This window comes from Puntigrus tetrazona, chromosome 23 (genome assembly GCF_018831695.1).
Source record: "Puntigrus tetrazona isolate hp1 chromosome 23, ASM1883169v1, whole genome shotgun sequence".
Classification (NCBI taxonomy): Eukaryota; Metazoa; Chordata; class Actinopteri; order Cypriniformes; family Cyprinidae; genus Puntigrus; species Puntigrus tetrazona.
Genome location: NC_056721.1, coordinates 1,255,982 through 1,275,678, shown reverse-complemented (window position 1 = coordinate 1,275,678; position 19,697 = coordinate 1,255,982). Strand labels below are relative to the sequence as shown.

Below are 19,697 nucleotides of genomic sequence, written 5' to 3'. Positions count from 1 at the left end.
ACTGGAGCGTGAAGCGGCGAGAAAAGGGATAACATATTAGTAGTCTTTTAAAAAGATACCAGATCAATAAACTTGGGCTTAATGTGGGTAAATTACAAATTACAGAGAGCCACAGGACAGCAGGAAATGCTTCAAGATAAAGCATGTGAAAATGGTTCAATAAACTGACTTGTAGTTAAAAAATTGCATAACATTTAATAAGGCCAAATATAAATATGCAAAACGGCAAGGTCTTAAATACTTACAGACCATATTTTGTATCCTATTTTAATGGGATTGACAGTATATTTGACAAGTTGTCACGTAACTTAATGTATGTCCAACTGAAGAAGAGGCACTCTATTATTTATATTTTATTATTCATATATTATTTAGTATAATAATAATTTTTCATAATACGTGTATAAAGGCTCATAATTTACTAGAAAAGAGACCATGTCCATTTTATAATCTCATACTTGCACTTTATTTGTATATATGGCACCGTTGAAGCGGTAAAGATCAAGACTTAACGCTTAACTGCTCACAAACGCTGCTTTTATCAGCCTATTCAGTTTTAGCTGACTAAACTCACTGAATTTTTTTTTTTTTTTTGTAATAACGCCCTTTTGTGAAGACATGTCAAATCTAACTAGTAGGGAAAAAGAAATAAATAATTTAGCCTTAAATAAAATCCCTCACATGATAACCATTATTATGACCTGAAGACCTCATCCAACCTGGGCTGCGTTCCAGTCTGTTTTTTATGCCCTTCACTCACTTCCCTCTGTCACATTCACTTGGATGTACGTCACTGATTACAAACAGCAATCTCACTCAATCTCAATCAGCAGTGCAATGAAATATTGTTTATCAGACAATCACAAGCTTTATTGAGAATTTTAAAACAAAACTTGCTTTCAATAAGAGGACAGCACAAGAGGTCAGAAGACAACTGGCCCCAACTGAGCCTGGTTTCTCCCAAGATTTTCTTTCCTCCATTTTGTCATATGGATGGGGTTTCGGTTCCTTGCCGCTGTCGTCTCTGGCTTGCTTAGTTGAAGACACTTAATTTCTAGTGATTATCGTCTATTTGATTACAGCGAGCGCCTCTGCATTTAATAACTAATTGTTTAATCTCGTCGTTATGCATCACTATAACTCTATTCTCCTATTTGGTGCTGTTTTGTTAAAAGCGCTATATAAATAAAAGTCGCTAGATGATGTCACACGTTAATTTACATATCAGTGCATCATATTATCTTGCCTCTGTGTGGTCACATAATGACATTATATTATTAGTATTTAATATTTAGCTAAATTATCAATGAGCAAAAACCGGTAGTTAAAAAAACCACACACGAATGATAAGAATCGATCATTTATTCACATTTTATGCCACTTTACAGCGCATTATTTATGCACAGATAGGACTCCTTCATTCACAATTTCATTAGAATTAATTATAAACTCAAGTCTGCTACAAAATACAGTGTCGAGAAACATTATAAAATACTCTTTTACTCCCATTTCAAAAGACAACACAAATAAATATTTCATTAAAAGAAAAAAGGGCACGTTTGTTAAATTAACTCCGAACACAAACATTCATTGGTGTCATTTCCCTGTAGGTGAAACAAAATCCCCCAGAAAAGATAGAGCAAGAATCATGTATTACATTACGGTGCTTTAACCTATTTAAAAAATGAGAGAAAGGCGTCCAATATTGCTGTTTATTTCAATTTTTTTGCTTTCTTCCTCAGGTTCTCTTCAGCCACTGTGTTTTCTTCTAGTGCCTGATCGCTAACAGAAACACCCCCAGGTTTTTTTGCACCACGTACGTACTCGTTCTTTTCCTCATTCAGCTGCGAAGCTCTCCGGTCACGGAGTCCTGGGCTCATCTGATTTCTGACTCGGTCACATCTCTCCTCGTGTGATTGTCTCAGAGCAGTTCTGCCTCATCGTCCTCATCCTCGGAGCCGGACGGACCCTGACGCACCTCCTCGTACCACTTATTAGTGAGCGTCTTCATCTGGATCCGCCCATGCAGCAGATCCTTAGAGAGGAAGGAAGAACGACAGATTACAAACCCTATAAGCTGGACTAATCTGTATGAATGTTGGAGCAGTCTCACCTCTTGCGTGAGTCTACGGGTGAAGAAAGGGTTCAGGTACTTGGCATCAAGCCACAGGAAACCCTTTAGATCCTGCCTTTGATATATCTGAGCTTCGTACTCTTCCTCGGTCAGCTCCGACAAATGTTCAGACTCAATGGCATTACCCTGAAAGAGAGAGAGGAGAGAGATCCATGTAGTTTCAATGCATCTCAATAAAAAAGAGCGACTGAATAAGAAGTGTTAACTTACATGGTAACATTGCGGCAGAAAAAAATGGAAAAGACCACGGTTCTCTCACCATTTTCTCAGTTTTGCTCAAGTTGACGTCCTTCTTGTTCTTGCGCCGTGTTTGGCTCTCCTCGATGTCCATGATGCGGATGAGGGGCATGGTCCCGCCCCCCAGCAGCAGGATGGTGAAAAGCACGATGACAATGGTGGTGGTTCCGATCAGCTGCCGCTTCTCTATGGGCTCCAGACCCAGATGAAGACTGAGAGCGTACGGGATCGCTCCCCGCAGACCTGAGCATCGGCACAGAGGATTCATGAAGCTTTATGACTGTCAATATGTGTATTTCTAAATATGCAAACGATCATAAAACCACCAAAATGTCATTTAAATTGGTGAATAACTTGCTGTACCTGAAATATGTTCTGAAATATACCATCATAAAAGATTTGACTTGTCATGAGCTGAGAAAACAAGGTTCCCTTGATCGTTTAACATCGATGTACTACAAAAAACATCCTCTAAGTTTTCTCACTAGTCCAAAAAACAGGGAATCTGCCAAAACAACATGCCGACTCTGTGATGTAATAGTGTGGATAAGCCCCGCCTCCACAGAAGATCATCAACGCCTGCTGTTTAGCCCCGCCCACCAATTCCACATCGCAAATGTTTAAACTAAAATATTTAAACTGAAAAACTGATGAATATATTGGATCTTACATTAATGTCGAAACACACAAGTATTTTTGATGCAAAAATCTTGATAACATTAAAAGTGGGCCTTAAAATATAGGATAAAACTGACTTCGAATATTCAAACCACTAGAAAATCAAACCACTGATTTCTTACCACTGAACCACATGATGAACATCATTTTGGGGGTGATCTTGTGATCTCTGAAGAAGTTGAGCAGAAAGGAGAGGGGGAAGATATTCACAGCCCGACCGACAAGAACCAGAACCTGTGACAGGAAACCCATATTTTGATTTAAAATGGACGCACATTATTATCATCAGCTGCAGTCTTTGTTTATAATAAGTGATAACACCTAAAAGAGCCAGTGACATTATCACACGTTCAGCAAGCATTCGACCCATAATTCCCTAGCACGACACAAACAAGCACTTCGGCGATACGTACTATACACCAGATGACGAAAGACAGCTCGAACTTATGAGGGAAACTGAAGATAGACAACCCCAGGAACGCAAACACGCACGTTTCTGTGGAATACAAAAGAGAAGAACAAGGTTAAGGTTAACACTAGATCTCCTCTGCAGAGCAGCGGGTTTGTGAGAAACTCACCGCACATGAAGGCCACGGTTCGAAGAGTCTGCTGCATGAGAATCTGGGTGACGGGCGATAAGTTATGATGAGTGTAATGAGACATGACGATACCTGAGAACAGAATGGCCATGATACCTACACAGACAGAAAGAAATACATCCCTGATGAGCTCTGATGCCGAAATCACAAATAATAAAATAGTACCGCAAGCCGTTTTTAAGCTCACCGGAGAGTTTGATGCCCTCAGCAAGACCATATGGCAGGTACGCAAATATAATCATCATCCCAAACTCCAGAGACGGTGTCTTCCTCAGGTCGAAGTGTTTCAGGACCTGCATACTTTCAATCAGGAATATAATCTGGAATATTGGTACTTACAAAGCAAATATTAATCCCGTATTCTGCATTAAAATGATTCTAAATTCTACATCTGTACAACAGTTTTTTCTGACCCTCGAATCTGATTGGCTGCTATATTAGAATGTACTTCAAATATACAAAAGCAATCCGAGACACGATATTTGATTTGAAAATGTGTTATTAACCGACCAGCCAAACTTGAATGCCAAAAAAAGTGAATTAAGGTATCAAAATCTTGAAAAAAAAAAAAAAAAAAAAAAAAAAAGCCATCCTCTTTGCTCTCAAACACTGAACACGAAAACAGTGAAAAAAGGTTAGAACTTGGAACTTGGAAATGAGCTGTCATTTTTATTTTTATTTTCATATCATATTGATTATTATATGTATGTGTTTGGCCAGTGTCTTTGTGGGTTTTGGTTATTTTGCTGTTGTAAGACCTTTAAAATAACAGAAATCATTTGGCGAGGTGATATGGTCATGTAATTTGGCCAAAGAGTTGCCTGGAACTATGTTCTTGGAGGGGTTCCCTGAAAATAATTGCACACCTTAGAACTTACGTCAGCCAATCAGATTCAAGCATTCAATGGCCCTGTAGTATAATACATAACACATTTTATATAAAACATTTTATTAACAACTTATTAATGATATGTATACACACAAAAAAAATAAATTAATGAAAATATTAACCACTTAACTGGCAACCTAAATAAATTGAAACACAAAGTCATTAGGATACAATGGCAGAGATGAGTCCAGTGAGTGTGCCCAAAGCCGCTGACCCAAAGAACATCTTCAGGAAGTAGCCAAGTGCCTGCATGAAGGTTTCCCAGCCCGTAGAAACATCTGAGCCTGCAAAGCCTTCCGCTGTACTGAAATACCAACAACAACACATATATCAGACATCTACTAACTCCTAACTTTTAACAAACAGCCTGTATTTGGTCAGCAGGGGCATCAGAGTCAAAATTATATTCCTACTGTACATACACGGGCACCAACAAACACTTGAGCGTTAATTTAACAGCTTAGGAATAACAAATACTATAGAAATTCAGAGCTTGACCCATAAAGAGATTGTACCAGGTGATGAAAAGATGAACAAATAACTTATTGTTCAGAACAGCTTGGCCCCATGGGTGTAAAACTACACCCAGAGAGGAATTACTGCTTTCTAGGAAACACACAAACAGCTGATAACAGCAGCTCTACAAACTCCTCAATTATGAATGAGATCATTTTACCAACCATCACTCGGGAGACAAGTCATAGTACAAGCTCACGATGACCATGAGAAACATCTAGAGCACACACTCACAGTGAGCACAGACAACCCTCCAGCTGAGCCAAGAGACGGGAGAAAAGACAAGACTAGATGAGAGGAGAAGACATGATGAGGCAAAAGTGACTACGTGAGAATAGACAAGATAAGAGAGATGGCAAGAACTAGAAAAGTTAAGAAGAGACTACACAAGAAGACGTGAGACGAGGCTTGAAGAGAAGAGAAGAGAAGAGAAGAGAAGAGAAGAGAAGAGAAGAGAAGAGAAGAGAAGAGAAGAGAAGAGAAGAGAAGAGAAGAGAAGAGAAGAGAAGAGAAGAGAAGAGAAGAGAAGAGAAGAGAAGAGCAGAGAAGAGAAGAGAAGAGAAGAGAAGAGAAGAGAAGAGAAGAGAAGAAGAGAAGAGAAGAGAAGAGAAGAGAAGAGAAGAGATGCAACCATAAGAGACAAGATAAGAGACAAGATGGCACAAAAGAAAATAACAGACTTGTTTAGAAGAGATAAGAGACGCATATTGCAAAACATTTAAACAAGAAGAGATGAGGAGCGAGTAGAGAACAAGAGACGCAGACTACCAGACAAAGAAGATGCGAGACAAGACTAGAAACCAGAAAAGAAATGAAGTCATTTGATTTGATCAAGTGAAGAAAGACAAGCTGAGACGAGAAAAGATGAAAAGAGATACGATGAGGCAGAGAATGAGATGAGACATGAGACAAGATGTGAGAGGGGGAAAAAAAAAAATGATAAAACTAAATATAAGACACTATATGATATTAGAGAAAAGAAATACGGAGGCCGAAAAAGGGTTGAATGGCATAATACAGGCACTGCAATGATACACGAGCGTCAGGATGTGCTTCGCCAGACCGCACGTCTCACTCTTCCTGTTCAACTAGTTTGTAACATGACATCATCTGGACACATGAAGCTGTCATGATCTTTCTCAATCATCCCTAGAACGCCTGTGTGAGTCTACGATAACATGAGGGTAAAACGTTCAACGACGCAGTACGTAAGGCCAAAGTCTCCTTGCACGTTACCACTCCCTGTGAGGTCAGCGGTCGACGATATTCCATTCGAATCAGCAGTTTCTACACAAACACACGCGCACGGGCGGCTGGATACAATCCTGTTGCTGAAACAAAACCAGCATGATGGCGTGCGCCGACACCAGTCACGTATGTGACCCTACAAGTGCGCAAAACTAAAAAAGATAATCAATAACTGATTAACGGAAGATGTGACACTATGTAAGTGAGCGCATACGTATGAGGCGGTTGTAAAGATAGAAACGCTCGTGTTATATATGGATCTGATTTAGACGCGCTCAGCACATTCAGGATTGGCCCAGCCGCCCTGATCCAAATCCACAGTCGTAATCTCCCATCGTTCAAGAGCTTTCAAGGTGTTGACACATGTATCGTGTGTTGAGTTACTGCACATTATTATAAAGGAACCATATTTCCTGGAACTCCAATAATGAGCACGACGTGCCAAACACAAGAAAGGGCTTTTGACAACTAAAGGTGTTCAGTTGCACCTATTAGTCACTTTGTGTAATTTTTACAATGTGTTATGTAAGCGGATCTAACAGATAATTTAAGAACAGGGCTTGGAAATAATTCATGAGGCAAGACCTCCACAATAGAGTGCTAAATGATTAAGCAAACAGGTCAGTTAAGACACTTGAAGCATCACATATTTGGTTTTTATCATGTTTTTCTCTAAGCTTTTTCACCCTCTCTGATGCTTAGATATAACCAGCCTGTTTTGCTACTTTAAATGTATCATTTCCGTTTGTAAATGACACCTGTTATGATTTGCTGGCCTTGAGACCGTTAGATTTTACCTTACACACTTCAATACACACTTCAGAATTCAAAAAGTGCATCAGCGTTAATCTTTAATGAAGATTTTTTAGTATATGAATTGAGTTCTTGCCGGCGCTGCTGCAAATAATGAAGTGGACTAAAGAAACGCCCATACATATATAATCAACTACACTGCTAGTGTGTGGACACCTCATTCTAAAGAATGGTTTGGCTTTTCCAGAGAAGACTAGGTTTAAGGTACACCACACAATGATGTTCTAGAGAACTGCGTGTTCCAAGAACTAAGTGTGGAACAGAGAAAACGCCTAATTATACGGGGCACCTTGAAGACCAAACAGTTCTTTAGTAATAGTGAAACTCTGCTTATCCAGTTCTATGCAAAAGTAAAAGACACAAAGATGTTTTACAAAAATATTTCCTTGCTTTAGAAATAGCAATGCATTCTATTCACACTAATTGAAAAAAGCAGCATTATTTAAGTGCAAATAGCATTTTCTGCTATTTATACTAATTGAACGTGGCTATTATCTGCACCTCAATACTGTTGCATACTTGGTATTGTGAAACTGCCCCAGAGAGAGACATTTACCTTTCCTGAATGAATCAGCAGTTAAGAATGAATACTAGCCTAAATAGATGCCATGGTTGACACCCTTATTGGGACAATAAGGCCCTCCCTACACCCTAACCCTACCCAATACTTTTTCAACTTTTTGATTATTTCCTTCTTTTTTTATTGAAAAGAAATGCTTTTCTGATATGATTTGAAATGTAATAAGGGACAAAATAAATGGTCAAAAGGCGCATTCGGTCAACTGTGTCAAATTAAGACGTTTTGTTGGTACGTTTTGCCATCTGCGCCATTGGATGTAACATGTTGATTGGGCGGAGTTAATGTAAATAGCCACTGCCAATAAGATGCCAAAAAGACCAATACGATGCTATATTTTTATTGTGTTTTCGCATGTCTTACTGTGGTAATAATGTGGAGGGAAATTAACAATTTAGTGGCCAATTAACGAATTAAGAATTCGTTACTATGACCTAAATTAATGAAACAAGGACAGTTGCCACAAATTAAATCACATTAATTGCGTAGTTGGTACATTAGTAAATTATTTTTGTGTTTTGTGTTATGTTTAAATGAAAAGAGTTAGTGGTGTAGTATATATATACATGTTAAAATAGTATTTCACTTGTATTGTAATACAGTGTAGATAGCTGGAGTAAGGTGAGCTGACTGACGTTATCAAGTACGGTGCTGTTCTATTTGCAGAATTACTGGACTTGTGTTCTCCCATTCTCAGAAGATTGCTTCGAAGTCCTAACTTTGCATACTTGGTATTGAGAAACTGCCCCAGAGAGAGACATTTACCTTTCCTGAATGAATCAGCAGTTTGAATGAATACTAGCCTAAACGTTTAACACAATAATAGCTTTAAATTATCTTTAAGTAATAAATTATTTATTAAGTAACCGCAGCACCCTATAATTAATCAGAAAAAAAAAAAAAGAATTATTTGACTGGCAGCTCTAATACATGCTGCCAGGATAGTTCATGTTCACCCAGGAGAGCGGTTTTGCCACAAGAGTTGAGATTGGACAGCCTGAACGTTAACACATACATCGCACAGAAGTAAAGTGCGGTCATAAATCATGGGATGTGGGAGCAGAAAATGAGCAGAAGGCTGAAACCGACAGAATGAGGATGTCTGCAGGCCACAAGGCCAATGGCAGTTTGGCCACAAACTAGAAAGGGAAAAGTGCCTGACACACTTACATGGAAGTCTGCAGAGCTACAATGTGTGAGATAACAGAGACTGCAACCAAATCCTGTCACACAACAGTTTCTCCCGAATGTTCCTAGTTGAAGATCAGCCAGATTGTCTGTTAACCTCTCTTGAACAAGTCTGCATTTAAGCACTGCTCTTGCTATTTAAAATGCATGACTTTTGTATGGAAATGACATCTGCCCAATCTCATAAAAGGACTCAAGCTTGTATTGAAGCCAGTTTACCAATACAACAGCTTGTGTCTCGCCTCTGCAGAAGATCAACGCTTGCTTCTACATCACTGCCTGTTGAGACCTGCCCATGTTTTTATGCAAAAATCTTGATAACACTATACTTGGACCAGTTCATGACTGACCCCTTTACGGCCATTGCATTCGATTTCACTTTAATATCAGCATTGGGTGGAGAAAAGGGAGCAAGCGTAAGAGCTGTGTGTCAACACACTAACCACAAGGCTCTTTGCACCACTGATCTCTATTATTACACTGTAAAAGTTATATTCAAGACCATTTCTATAGTTAACTGTTAGTTACTAACTCAATACCGTAATGCAAAAAAACTCATTCTCATCATCACGGTTATATAAATATTTTCTTAAGCATAAGAAATGAAACTATTCATATATACAGCGAGAAATGTGATCTGGTCTATGTTTTGGAACGAAATACCTACTAAAGTAAGACTATAGACTCGAAAGTTAATGGCTTAAGGGCAACCAATACTAACAGATATTTCCATCCTGTAAACCTATTAAAAGTGGCGGATTGAAACATGTAGGATATAGGATTGATGTTTTTATTTCACCCAACTCCTCCTACTCAGACTTGATGCGCACACAGGTTGCCAGATTGATGACACCAGCTGGAACGCGCGCACCACGACAATGAACGAAATTAATGAAATTAAATGTGTTTTCCACCAACTGGCATCCCGGGGTTCAAAAACACGATTGGGTAAACGTTTTTGGTCAAAATCCTACATACAGCACCTTTAACGTGTTTCGTCTTCAAACGTGAGACTCCACGCATTGCTACAGGCTATTACAGGTGTATCAATAATCCAAAAATCCTTTAAAGATTTTATTTGTTTCCAAGACTGTCTTTGAATCCTAGACTGCAGTTGAAACAAAAACATTTAATCTCAGGTGCTGTGCTGAGCTCTTCTAGGTTTGGTTTGTTGAGGTCATTATACCACCCATGGCCATTAGTACTACTTTATAAGTGCTGGTTCATGTACATGTAGTTTGTGGATGTGACTGCACCAGGGGTTGTAAAATTGTTGAGAAAATTGGCGTACTTTGTTATCTGATGGACACTGCGTCGTTTAGGATGCTCTCTCCAAACACCAGCATATTGAGCACCGGATCCACGTTCAGAGCGTTAAATATAGCGATAGTGGCGACTGGATCCACAGCGGAGATCAGAGACCCAAAGGCAAAACTGAAGGAGAAGAGGATTAAAACATGAATGTATATGTCAAATCCTCATAAAACACCTTGCTTAACAGTTTTAGAAATTGCCCAAGCCAAATGATCACCTGTCAGTCATTGTCATCTTGTAAATAACATCAGCCTATTGAAAAGAAACATGGAAACATAATCATAATTGTTAAGAAATCACACCGAAGGAGCTGTTAAGGTGTGCCAACTAGTCAAACTAGTTAAACTACTTAATGAATGTCTGTTTACATGGAAAGACGTGGGAAAAGCTGCTAATGCCTAACAAAACAGAAAGAGGATACCTGTCCCAGGAAATAGATTCCTCCTCCCACGATGAAGGCTGAGATCGCGGTTCCAAAAACGGCGAATAGTGTTATCGAGCCTATGTTTTGGAAGAAATTACCCTGAGGGATAAACAACTGATTGACCAATCTGTTTATATAAGTATCACAGTTATACGTTACATCAAAAGTCGATGACCTGAAGTCAGCCAACACGACCACATAACTATTACTAGTGTTTTTACTTACAAAGATCTGTACTGAAGTTGTAAGAGAGAGACTACGCACACAGACTGTAGATAGACGGTATGTCATATACTGAAGAAAGTTTTACAAAGTGCACTAAACAGGCTTCGTTTTGAGGCACCACCACCAAACGAAAGGACAACCCCGCAGTTTAGTATTTGAGATTCAGTAACTACTCTCACCAATTCGGTTTAAGTAAAGGACAGTTTGTTGGACGGTAACTACTGAGTTAGATCTTTTTTTGATCGATTTGATTGAAACACTGGTAAACTGTAAACTGTCAAGCTGTATGTTTCCCCTCATGTGCTGCCAGTGAGGAGAAAGCAATAAAAAGACATGCTTTATTGCTATTCTGTTACTTTAGATTCTTTTATCCTTCTGAAGACCATAAATGTTACAGTATCGTTTACCTTATGTAATGAGTATCCTGACTCGAAAATGATTGGCGGTAGAAGTAATAGGAAAAACATATTGGGACGGAACATCTCTTCTTCCTGTGAAAGAAAAAAAGAAAGAAAGAAAGATGACCATGTGTACTTGAATAAGCAGAATCACATGTTGTGTTATATCATCCATGATAACCATGTTATCGCTATTAAGAAGCATGAATATTAGCACATACTGAGGTCTTATCCTACATAACTAATCATACCCAATACCTAAACAACTACCACAATAACTATTAATTAGCAGTGAATTAGAAGTTTGAGGCAAACGTCAGAGTTCAAGGTTTGTTAATAGCAAGAATTTGACCTAAGGATGAAGAATATGGTAATTCACAATAAGTATTAATAAAAAGCCAATTTACTAACAATAAGCATGCTAGTTAACAATTGAGAATTGGTCACTATACTAAAGTATTACCTTATATGTGTGTGTGTGTGTGTGTGTGTGTGTGTGCAAAAAACAGAACTGTGTTTCTGTGATACTAATGGCATGTGTGCAGAACTTCACAAAGACACGCTTCATGCATTTAACCACCAGTGCACCACATTCAGTCATTTGCATGCCCTCATTCTTCAAGTTCCTGTGCAGGGAGGCCTTGCTTTACCACATTCTCTTTCAGTTCCACATTGATCCATCACTTCTGGCGATCAATAAGAGGGGAAAAAAACTACATTTTGATTCACCGCCTCAACAATCGACAGGAACGGTCTTCAAAAGAGCGCGGAAAAATTAGACGAATTTGGATGCATGTAGGTGCTAAAACAAACAAACCGAGGCTATGCATGAGAACCAAAGCTGGTGGTTGGTGGCTGCTAACCAAGAATTCCAGTACGCTGCAACAATCAGTGATAATGAATCATTTCTTCTGATTGCATCTGAAAATCTTTGCTGGGACAGCAAGAACATTTTAAAGCGTGATAGGATAGCTTCTGACGCCAAAGTTGTTGCAATCAGAAGGCAGTAAAGCGATGTCGCCTTATAAAATATCTCAGATCAGAAGCATTAATCGGCTTCTACGTAGGTATGCAACGCAAAAACACTTGAGCTATGCAAGCTCGATTTGAGAAAAAGCGATATCACAACACTTTTTGCATCACGAAGGAAACGCACATTGTGTTCAGAGCTGTCAAGCAGAGGGATTCCTGGAGCCCAGGATCCCGAACAACACTCACGGCAGTAGTTTCAAAATGTTCACGTGCTTTCATGGTAAGCAAAAACAAGACCAGCAATGAGTACCAATTGAAAGATTTAAAGCGACAGTTCACCCCGAAATTAAAACGCTGACATCAAATTTGGTTTCAAGAAGCCTATGTAGACAGCAGATAATGTAGCAGCCGGCTAGGGCTTTCCGATCCCTTCAGCGCTAAACATGTAGATCACATGTTCAAAGTTTTGTGGAGACACGTGGTTGCGTGTGCATGTTCTCCGAAAGCCGCGAGCATGGGCCGAGGGGTAAAGGTGCACTGAGTCCATCTGTAGCAGTAAGAAGACAACAGCATGTCGTAGCCTGAGGAAGACGAGCCGCAAGAACCAGCTTAGCCTCGATCAAACACGTAATTAATCGATCCAATTTATCACAACCTCTTTTTTTTTAACTCGGCTAAAACTGTCACCGATTCCTGCGAACGAGACAAAACACGGCCCCCCAAAAAATTCCCCATGCGTAAAACAGGAACAGTATAAACTTTGAAATGAGTCAGAGATGATCATTATTTTGTTTTTAAACCGAATCTACCGCAATAGCATCACCACACACCACAACTATAAAGACAGCTTTCCTTAACTCAGTGCTTCATAGTATTGCTGTCAATTGTTCAGGTACAAAGTCATTACGTTTTTTTAAAAAAATGTCAAAAAAGTTCATCGAGCTCTGCATGCCGTAACCAACAAAGGGCCGTCGAAAACCGTCTTCTGGAGTTAAAATTGTACGGGGAGTTAATGCTGAGAAGACGCCGGTTAGATAGTTAGATTAATAACTCATTAATAACTTCACACAGCCAAAGATACCCAAAAACGTAAATCAGATATAATAATATACATATGGATTATGATTGTTTTCCTCGTGATGGCTACAGTTTGCATGTAAAACCTTTCCAGAGTTGCATTTGTACATTTCATTACTTTATTTTACACAATGTCTTACACCACGAGTCTTACACAATGAGGATTGCACTTTTAAGAAGGTGCGTATTTAAAAAAAAAGTGTACCACTTTTGAAAAATCATGCATATGGTCTTGCAAAATGACTTATTTTCAAAATCCAGTCGGCTGCCTAGTCAGTTTCTGAAAGCCATCTCAGAATCAGTAACAGGTCTCTGCGAACGCGGGAAAGTTCAGAGGAATGAAGCAGAGACACGCTCCGGTCGAGCCGTTCATCGAGAGGGTCTCCGGTTACCCAAACACAACGAGAACCCGAGGGGCCCTCTTGACCTTTAGAGACTTCCTGAAACAAAAGGAAGCTCTGTCCTCGCGGAGCCTGGCATCACCTCACATCCCAGGCCAAAAAAATGTTAATTAATGCCTCAAACGCGGAGAGAGAGATGAAAAGGTGGAAGGAGGAAGAGAAAAGAAAGGCATGCATGAGAGGAAATGGGAACTAGAGAAAGAAACAAAGACATTGTAAAGCCGAGAGAACGAAACAGGAGAAGAGGAAGAGAGGGCAAAGCACAGGACACGGAATCAGTTCCTCTGCTCGCAAAACTAAACACTTCCATCATGCTCAGGAAAATCCTGCAACCCTCAAATTTGCAATGAAGCAAAGTGCAATCTTCATTAAAACATGCCCAGGTGACATAACAAAAAAAAATACTAAAATAAATAAATATTTAAATAATAAAGTAAAAGAATAAAACATTACAATGCAAAGATTTTTTAAAAATTTTTTACATTTATTTATTTGATTTTTTTTTTTTTTTACTTATTTTATATAGCCATTTAAATATTACCATTTATTTCTTTATTTATTTAGATGGTAAAATGCATATCGTAGCTGTTAAATGCTGCCAATATTTATTCTCTATTTTTTCACCACTCCCATTAACAAACATAGTTCATCGCTGTTAAATATTTGCGCTCTTATGGTTGCTACTGCTAGGGAGCGTTTGATGTTAGCCTTTTGTACCTTCATGCATGTGTTAAATGCGATCGCCTGATCGCGATCACTCAAATCACAGACACTGCATTTGTAAAACGAGTTTTACTGTAACTGTAAATCAGTTTAACGTGCTCCGAAGTATCACGAAAAGTGAAAAAACTTAGACCGCTAGTGTAATGCAGTGTAACGACTAAATATAATGTGACGGCATTTACGATATCGCATCTACGTTTTGAAAATGAACGTCTTTTCATTAGGCAGGCCCCCCGATTAGAAGAGGGTGGTGCCCGTGTCCATCTGGAGCCAATCGTAACTTAACGTCATCACAGGATTACCAAAGGCTGATGTTGATATCAGGCCTAAACCCGAGTCTTTATCTGTGGAGAGGACCCTACCTTCCAGTTGGCTAACTGCTGCGATTCGATGATCTTGATGAACGCTCCCATCAGAATCCCTGAAAACCAAAAGCCAGATATCAGCTACCCTCTGAAATGGCAAACAGCTGCTATACGGATTATTAAAGGGTTAGATCACCCATAAAAAAATGGAGCATGCGGCTTTCTTCTTTTAAACTAATTCAATCAGAGTCGTATTAAAAACCCTGGCCTCTCCATGTTGTTCAATGGGAACGACTCGGAGAGGCCATTTGAAACAATGTTTCTTCAGAGTCAGAAGTGTTTTTACGTTGAAATATGGACGTTTACCTTGCAAAAAAGATGGGATTCGCTACAAAGGGCCTTTAGATGTTTTGTTACGGTTGCACGCACTTTATTTAACACGTTTTGACCGTTAAAGCCAAACGCCAGCCTGCTGTAGTGATATCCGATCAGATCGGTCTGAAAGAACAAAGTCACAAACACATTCGAAGGTGACAGGCTAATTTAATTTTTTTTTGAGTCAACTAATACTTTAACAGAAGAATAGGTTGGATGAACCGAGAGAAACTACATTTTGTGGTTTGAAATCCAAAAATCAACGTCTCAGTGTTTCTTGTTTGCTCGGTTTTAATGGAGCATAGAGTAGCTTGTTAATGGTTTGTTTCAAAAATTGCACGTGATCTAGAAACTTTATACAGCGTGGGCTATTGTTACATTTGTAAGTCTACCCTCGTAGCCTCATTTTCATAAAATTCAATCTATCATCTACTGTGACTAAGGTCTGTGAAGGTGTGAAAGGCAAGTATAAAAGCCTATGAAAGGTAACTAAAACTGTTCGCAAAATACTTGCTTTTTTTAACAGAAAGAAAAGAAGATCGACTTGAAGCTGAGTAAATGATAAAATATTTTTTTTTATTTCTTGGTGAACTGACCCGTTTACTCTGTGGCTATCTTAAGTTATCCCACATGAAAATATTATATTTATTTATAATAAATACTATGGTATTTTGGACGGTACTAAAGTACCTGTATATCGATTTTTTTGTGGTAATTCAATAGTTGCTGTTGCAATATAATCAACTTTTCTACAACTGTAGGGTATATTTTGCTACAATAAACTATAATATAATGTAGTAAAAAACTAAAGCTTACTACAGTATTTATTACAGTTTTTCAGTTCATTATAGTTGATGCTAGATTCAAAAAAATATTGTAAATACTACAGTATACATACACAGCATAACACATTTTATCATATATGGTTTAAACTCACTACAAACTCACACATAATTTAATCCTCACTAACTAGTATCGTGCATATGATTTATTAGTACTTATGAATCACATATTAATGCTTTATTCTGTATGATCATATCCCTTAACCAACTTCCAACTACAAACTGTTAATCAGAAGTCGCAGTTAGTAGTTAGTTCATTATAAGAACAGATCGCCACACTAAAGCGTGACATATCTTTAAGAGGAAGCGCGGTCCACATCTGCGTTCATTCAGACTCGGGTTTCACAACACTGTGAAACAGGACAGGTCGGCGTAAACAGTCACAACCACACCTGCTCTCGACCAGATGACAGCTTATTCTCAGTAATAATCGATCAACTTTACTACTGCGGCGTGAAGCTTCTGGTCAACTCGTCCCTCCTTGTTTCGTCTTCTCTGCATCTATCCATTACTGATCAGTTAATCGATTAAGAGCGATCTGCGTTTCGAGGACGCTGCGTTTAGTCGTACGCGTGCCGTTTTCTGACAGAAGTCTTTTCTGGCAATGTGAAAGACCGTGAGGTTAAGGTTTAGGGATAAAGTCGCTCACCCAGTGAAACCACAGCCACGCTCTCGGGCAAAAAGTGAAGCTTGAATTTGATCAGCAGGTGCACCAATATAATACAAATACCTGCAGAAAAAGAAAGAAAGAAATTACATCACAATATCGTGTTAAGTAGTCGCAATTATGAACGTGATACCAATACACATTTACATTTTTTTAGAAATATATGCTATGTTTATATATTAAATATATTTATTTATAATATAAAGTATACGAATATTAATATAAACAATATAAATATAAATCAAATACTGTTTATATATTTACATATAATCAGTTAAAATTATTTTAATCATTTATTATACTTTTTTTATTTTATATATACATTATAATGTTTTGTTGTCTTTATATATTTTTCAGACAGCTGAAATTTTCTATTCATCACAGAAATACATTCATCGTTTCTACCAACAAATATTTGAATGAGCATCATATCAGACTACACTAGCATTTATTTGAAGTTGTAATAACGTGTTATAATTCTCACTGTATTTTTTACCGAACAAAAGCGCAGTCTTGGTGATCATAATGGCTCTCCTTTCAAAAACATTTTTATACTTCGTTGGCATTTGTTAGTACATCACCGTCACCTCAACGTCGCCGTCATCTCTTCTGTGCCTTTTTAATTTTGTGTTTAAAATCCTTTGTAAATAATCTCTAAATAATACCCACGGAGGAAATAAACTATTATCTAATATGCCATATCGTATGTCTCACGTCAGATCAGGTGAACTGCGATAGTGCTGTGTCACGGTAACCATAGCGATGGGATGCATTTAGCAGGTTTATAATTACACTAGAATAAACATCTAAGTATCCAAGACATTACAAACAAATTCATAACCGCATGAGTAGAGCCTGTCTGTGTGTGTGTGTGCGTGTGTGTGTGTGTGTGTGTGTGTGTGTGTGTGTGTGTGTGTGTGTGTGTGTGTGTGTGTGTGTGTGCGTGTGTGTGTAAATGCGTGTGTGTGTGTGTGTGTGTGTGTGTGTGTGTGTGTGTGCGTGCATGTGCGTGTGTGTGCGAGACGACGCTCAGGAGGAGTGGATCTCACTTCACACCACACAATACAGACAATGAATCAAACAAACACACACGGGACCGGATGACATCACCGCCGAGGGCCGATCGAAACATCAACAAACAACCCGAAACCTCCCGAGAAACAGAGCGACGTCACTGGCTCGGTGGTGTCTGACACACGAAACAAAGACTCAACATGAAAAATGACTCCAGAATTACTTTTTTTCTTCGGATGATCAATTTATAGAGATGACATTCTGTTCTACTTCTACACCAGCATTCAGAGTACATTAGCACCAGCTACCATGGCGAATTATTGGTCTGTAATATCCAAGGAGAAAAGTAAGATATGCAAGTGTTTTTGAACATCCCCTCTGCTCACCAAAACCATTTATTAATAACATCATGTTTGAATGTATTTATATGTTTGACTATATGTCACTGATTACTGCGATGCAGCGCTGAATTTTTAGCTTCAGGGTCACGTGACCTTTCAGAAATCATTCTGCTGATATATTATCAAAGCTGAAAACAGTTGTACTGCTTCATGTTTTTATAGAAAAAAATAATATTACCCCAGGATTCTTAGAATAGAAAATTAAAGGACAGCATTTAAAAAAATTATTTGAGCTATATATATATATATATATATATATATATATTACAAAAAAAGTTTTAAAATATCTTCCTTTATGACAGGATAATTTTAAGGGGACTATATGCTGACAAATTAAAATATAAAATATAAAAAATACATAAAGTGATACGTTACCTTATCACTTTAAGATATATTTCATTGCTGGTGGATTATTTAGACAGAGGTGTATAAAAGTTAATTTTGGACCTTTCTGCCGTTATATTCAACAGGACTGGGACACTGCTACGCCAGTCTAAAACGCCACACTGTTTCACACACAAGCGCTAGGTTTGACTATATATCCATCATCGAACTTCCCTCAAAAGCACTGTTAACAAGACTAGACAAATGGATGTTGATATATATGGGTGGATAAGTAGCGCTTTAATAAACCGGACCTCTCAGTGTACTGTGTCACTGTATAGCAGTAAAGAGAGTTATGTGCTTCTAGACTTTGCTGGATCAGTCTAGGAAGGGCCTTTTTCTACCCAGCAATGCACGACAATACCCTTGTATAGAGATGTTTTACCGAGTCTGAGTGCACAGCCCAGACCTCAGGCACACACACACATTTCTGTAATGACCTAGACAGACCCCAACACTTTGTAACTTTAAAACAACCGGCTCTACCCACACACGATGACAAGCAGGCTGAAGAAAATACTCATCCCGCTGGACTGCTCCTCCTCCTGGGCCTTGGCGCCTGTCTGCACCGACAGGATGGGCTCGTTTTTAGGAGGCTCGGGGGTCGTGGGCCAGGCCCAGGGGTGGTGGACTGAACAGTCTCATTGCTCCGAGCTTTCCGTGTCATTTAACCTGTCAGAGGAACACATTTCATATGGCATTTTGGTATATATTTATTTAGAAACATTTACATGTGTACACATTTATATTTATATTGTTATGTTTTATATATATAATTATATTTATAACACACACATATATATATATATATATATATATATATATATATATATATATATATATATATATATATATATATATATATATATATATATATATATATATATATATATATATATATATATGTATATAAACTTTCATTTTGGATGTGATCATTTGCAATAATGATATTACATCAAATATTTAATTTGACTATACTTTCAAACGTATTATAAATACAATTAATTTACATTAAAAAAAGGTTAAAATGACGATATGAATATAGACAGACAGACTTTCTAAAGTTATCTTAAATCCATAATTAACTGACAGACAGTCAGAATAACCATCATATTCATGCACTATAAGATTTAGGCCTATTACTGTAAACAGAGGCATACTCTGGTGGCATCGTGGTACAGATATGGTATCAGGCAGTAATACCACAGTACTTTGATTCATACTTATGACACAGGGGTCATTGCTATATGAATGCGCCGGAGGAATAGCTGTCATAGTGATTATTAATATTGAATT

At 38.2% G+C, this 19,697-nt stretch overlaps 1 protein-coding gene across 1 annotated transcript in view; it reads right to left on the bottom strand.

Moving 5' to 3' along the window:
- Window positions 1–1,344: 1,344 nt before the first annotated feature.
- The window catches only part of LOC122329155 (sodium/hydrogen exchanger 8-like), a 25,822-nt gene continuing 7,469 nt past the window's right edge, over window positions 1,345–19,697 (bottom strand). The window contains 16 exon segments of the mRNA XM_043225356.1: window positions 1,345–2,035; window positions 2,114–2,260; window positions 2,394–2,614; window positions 3,172–3,283; window positions 3,463–3,545; window positions 3,628–3,744; window positions 3,836–3,941; window positions 4,709–4,841; window positions 10,171–10,180; window positions 10,183–10,313; window positions 10,411–10,445; window positions 10,615–10,716; window positions 11,250–11,333; window positions 14,776–14,834; window positions 16,585–16,665; window positions 18,892–18,964. Of these exon segments, the coding sequence (XP_043081291.1) occupies window positions 1,922–2,035; window positions 2,114–2,260; window positions 2,394–2,614; window positions 3,172–3,283; window positions 3,463–3,545; window positions 3,628–3,744; window positions 3,836–3,941; window positions 4,709–4,841; window positions 10,171–10,180; window positions 10,183–10,313; window positions 10,411–10,445; window positions 10,615–10,716; window positions 11,250–11,333; window positions 14,776–14,834; window positions 16,585–16,665; window positions 18,892–18,964 (1,608 nt within the window). The 3' untranslated portion in view covers window positions 1,345–1,921.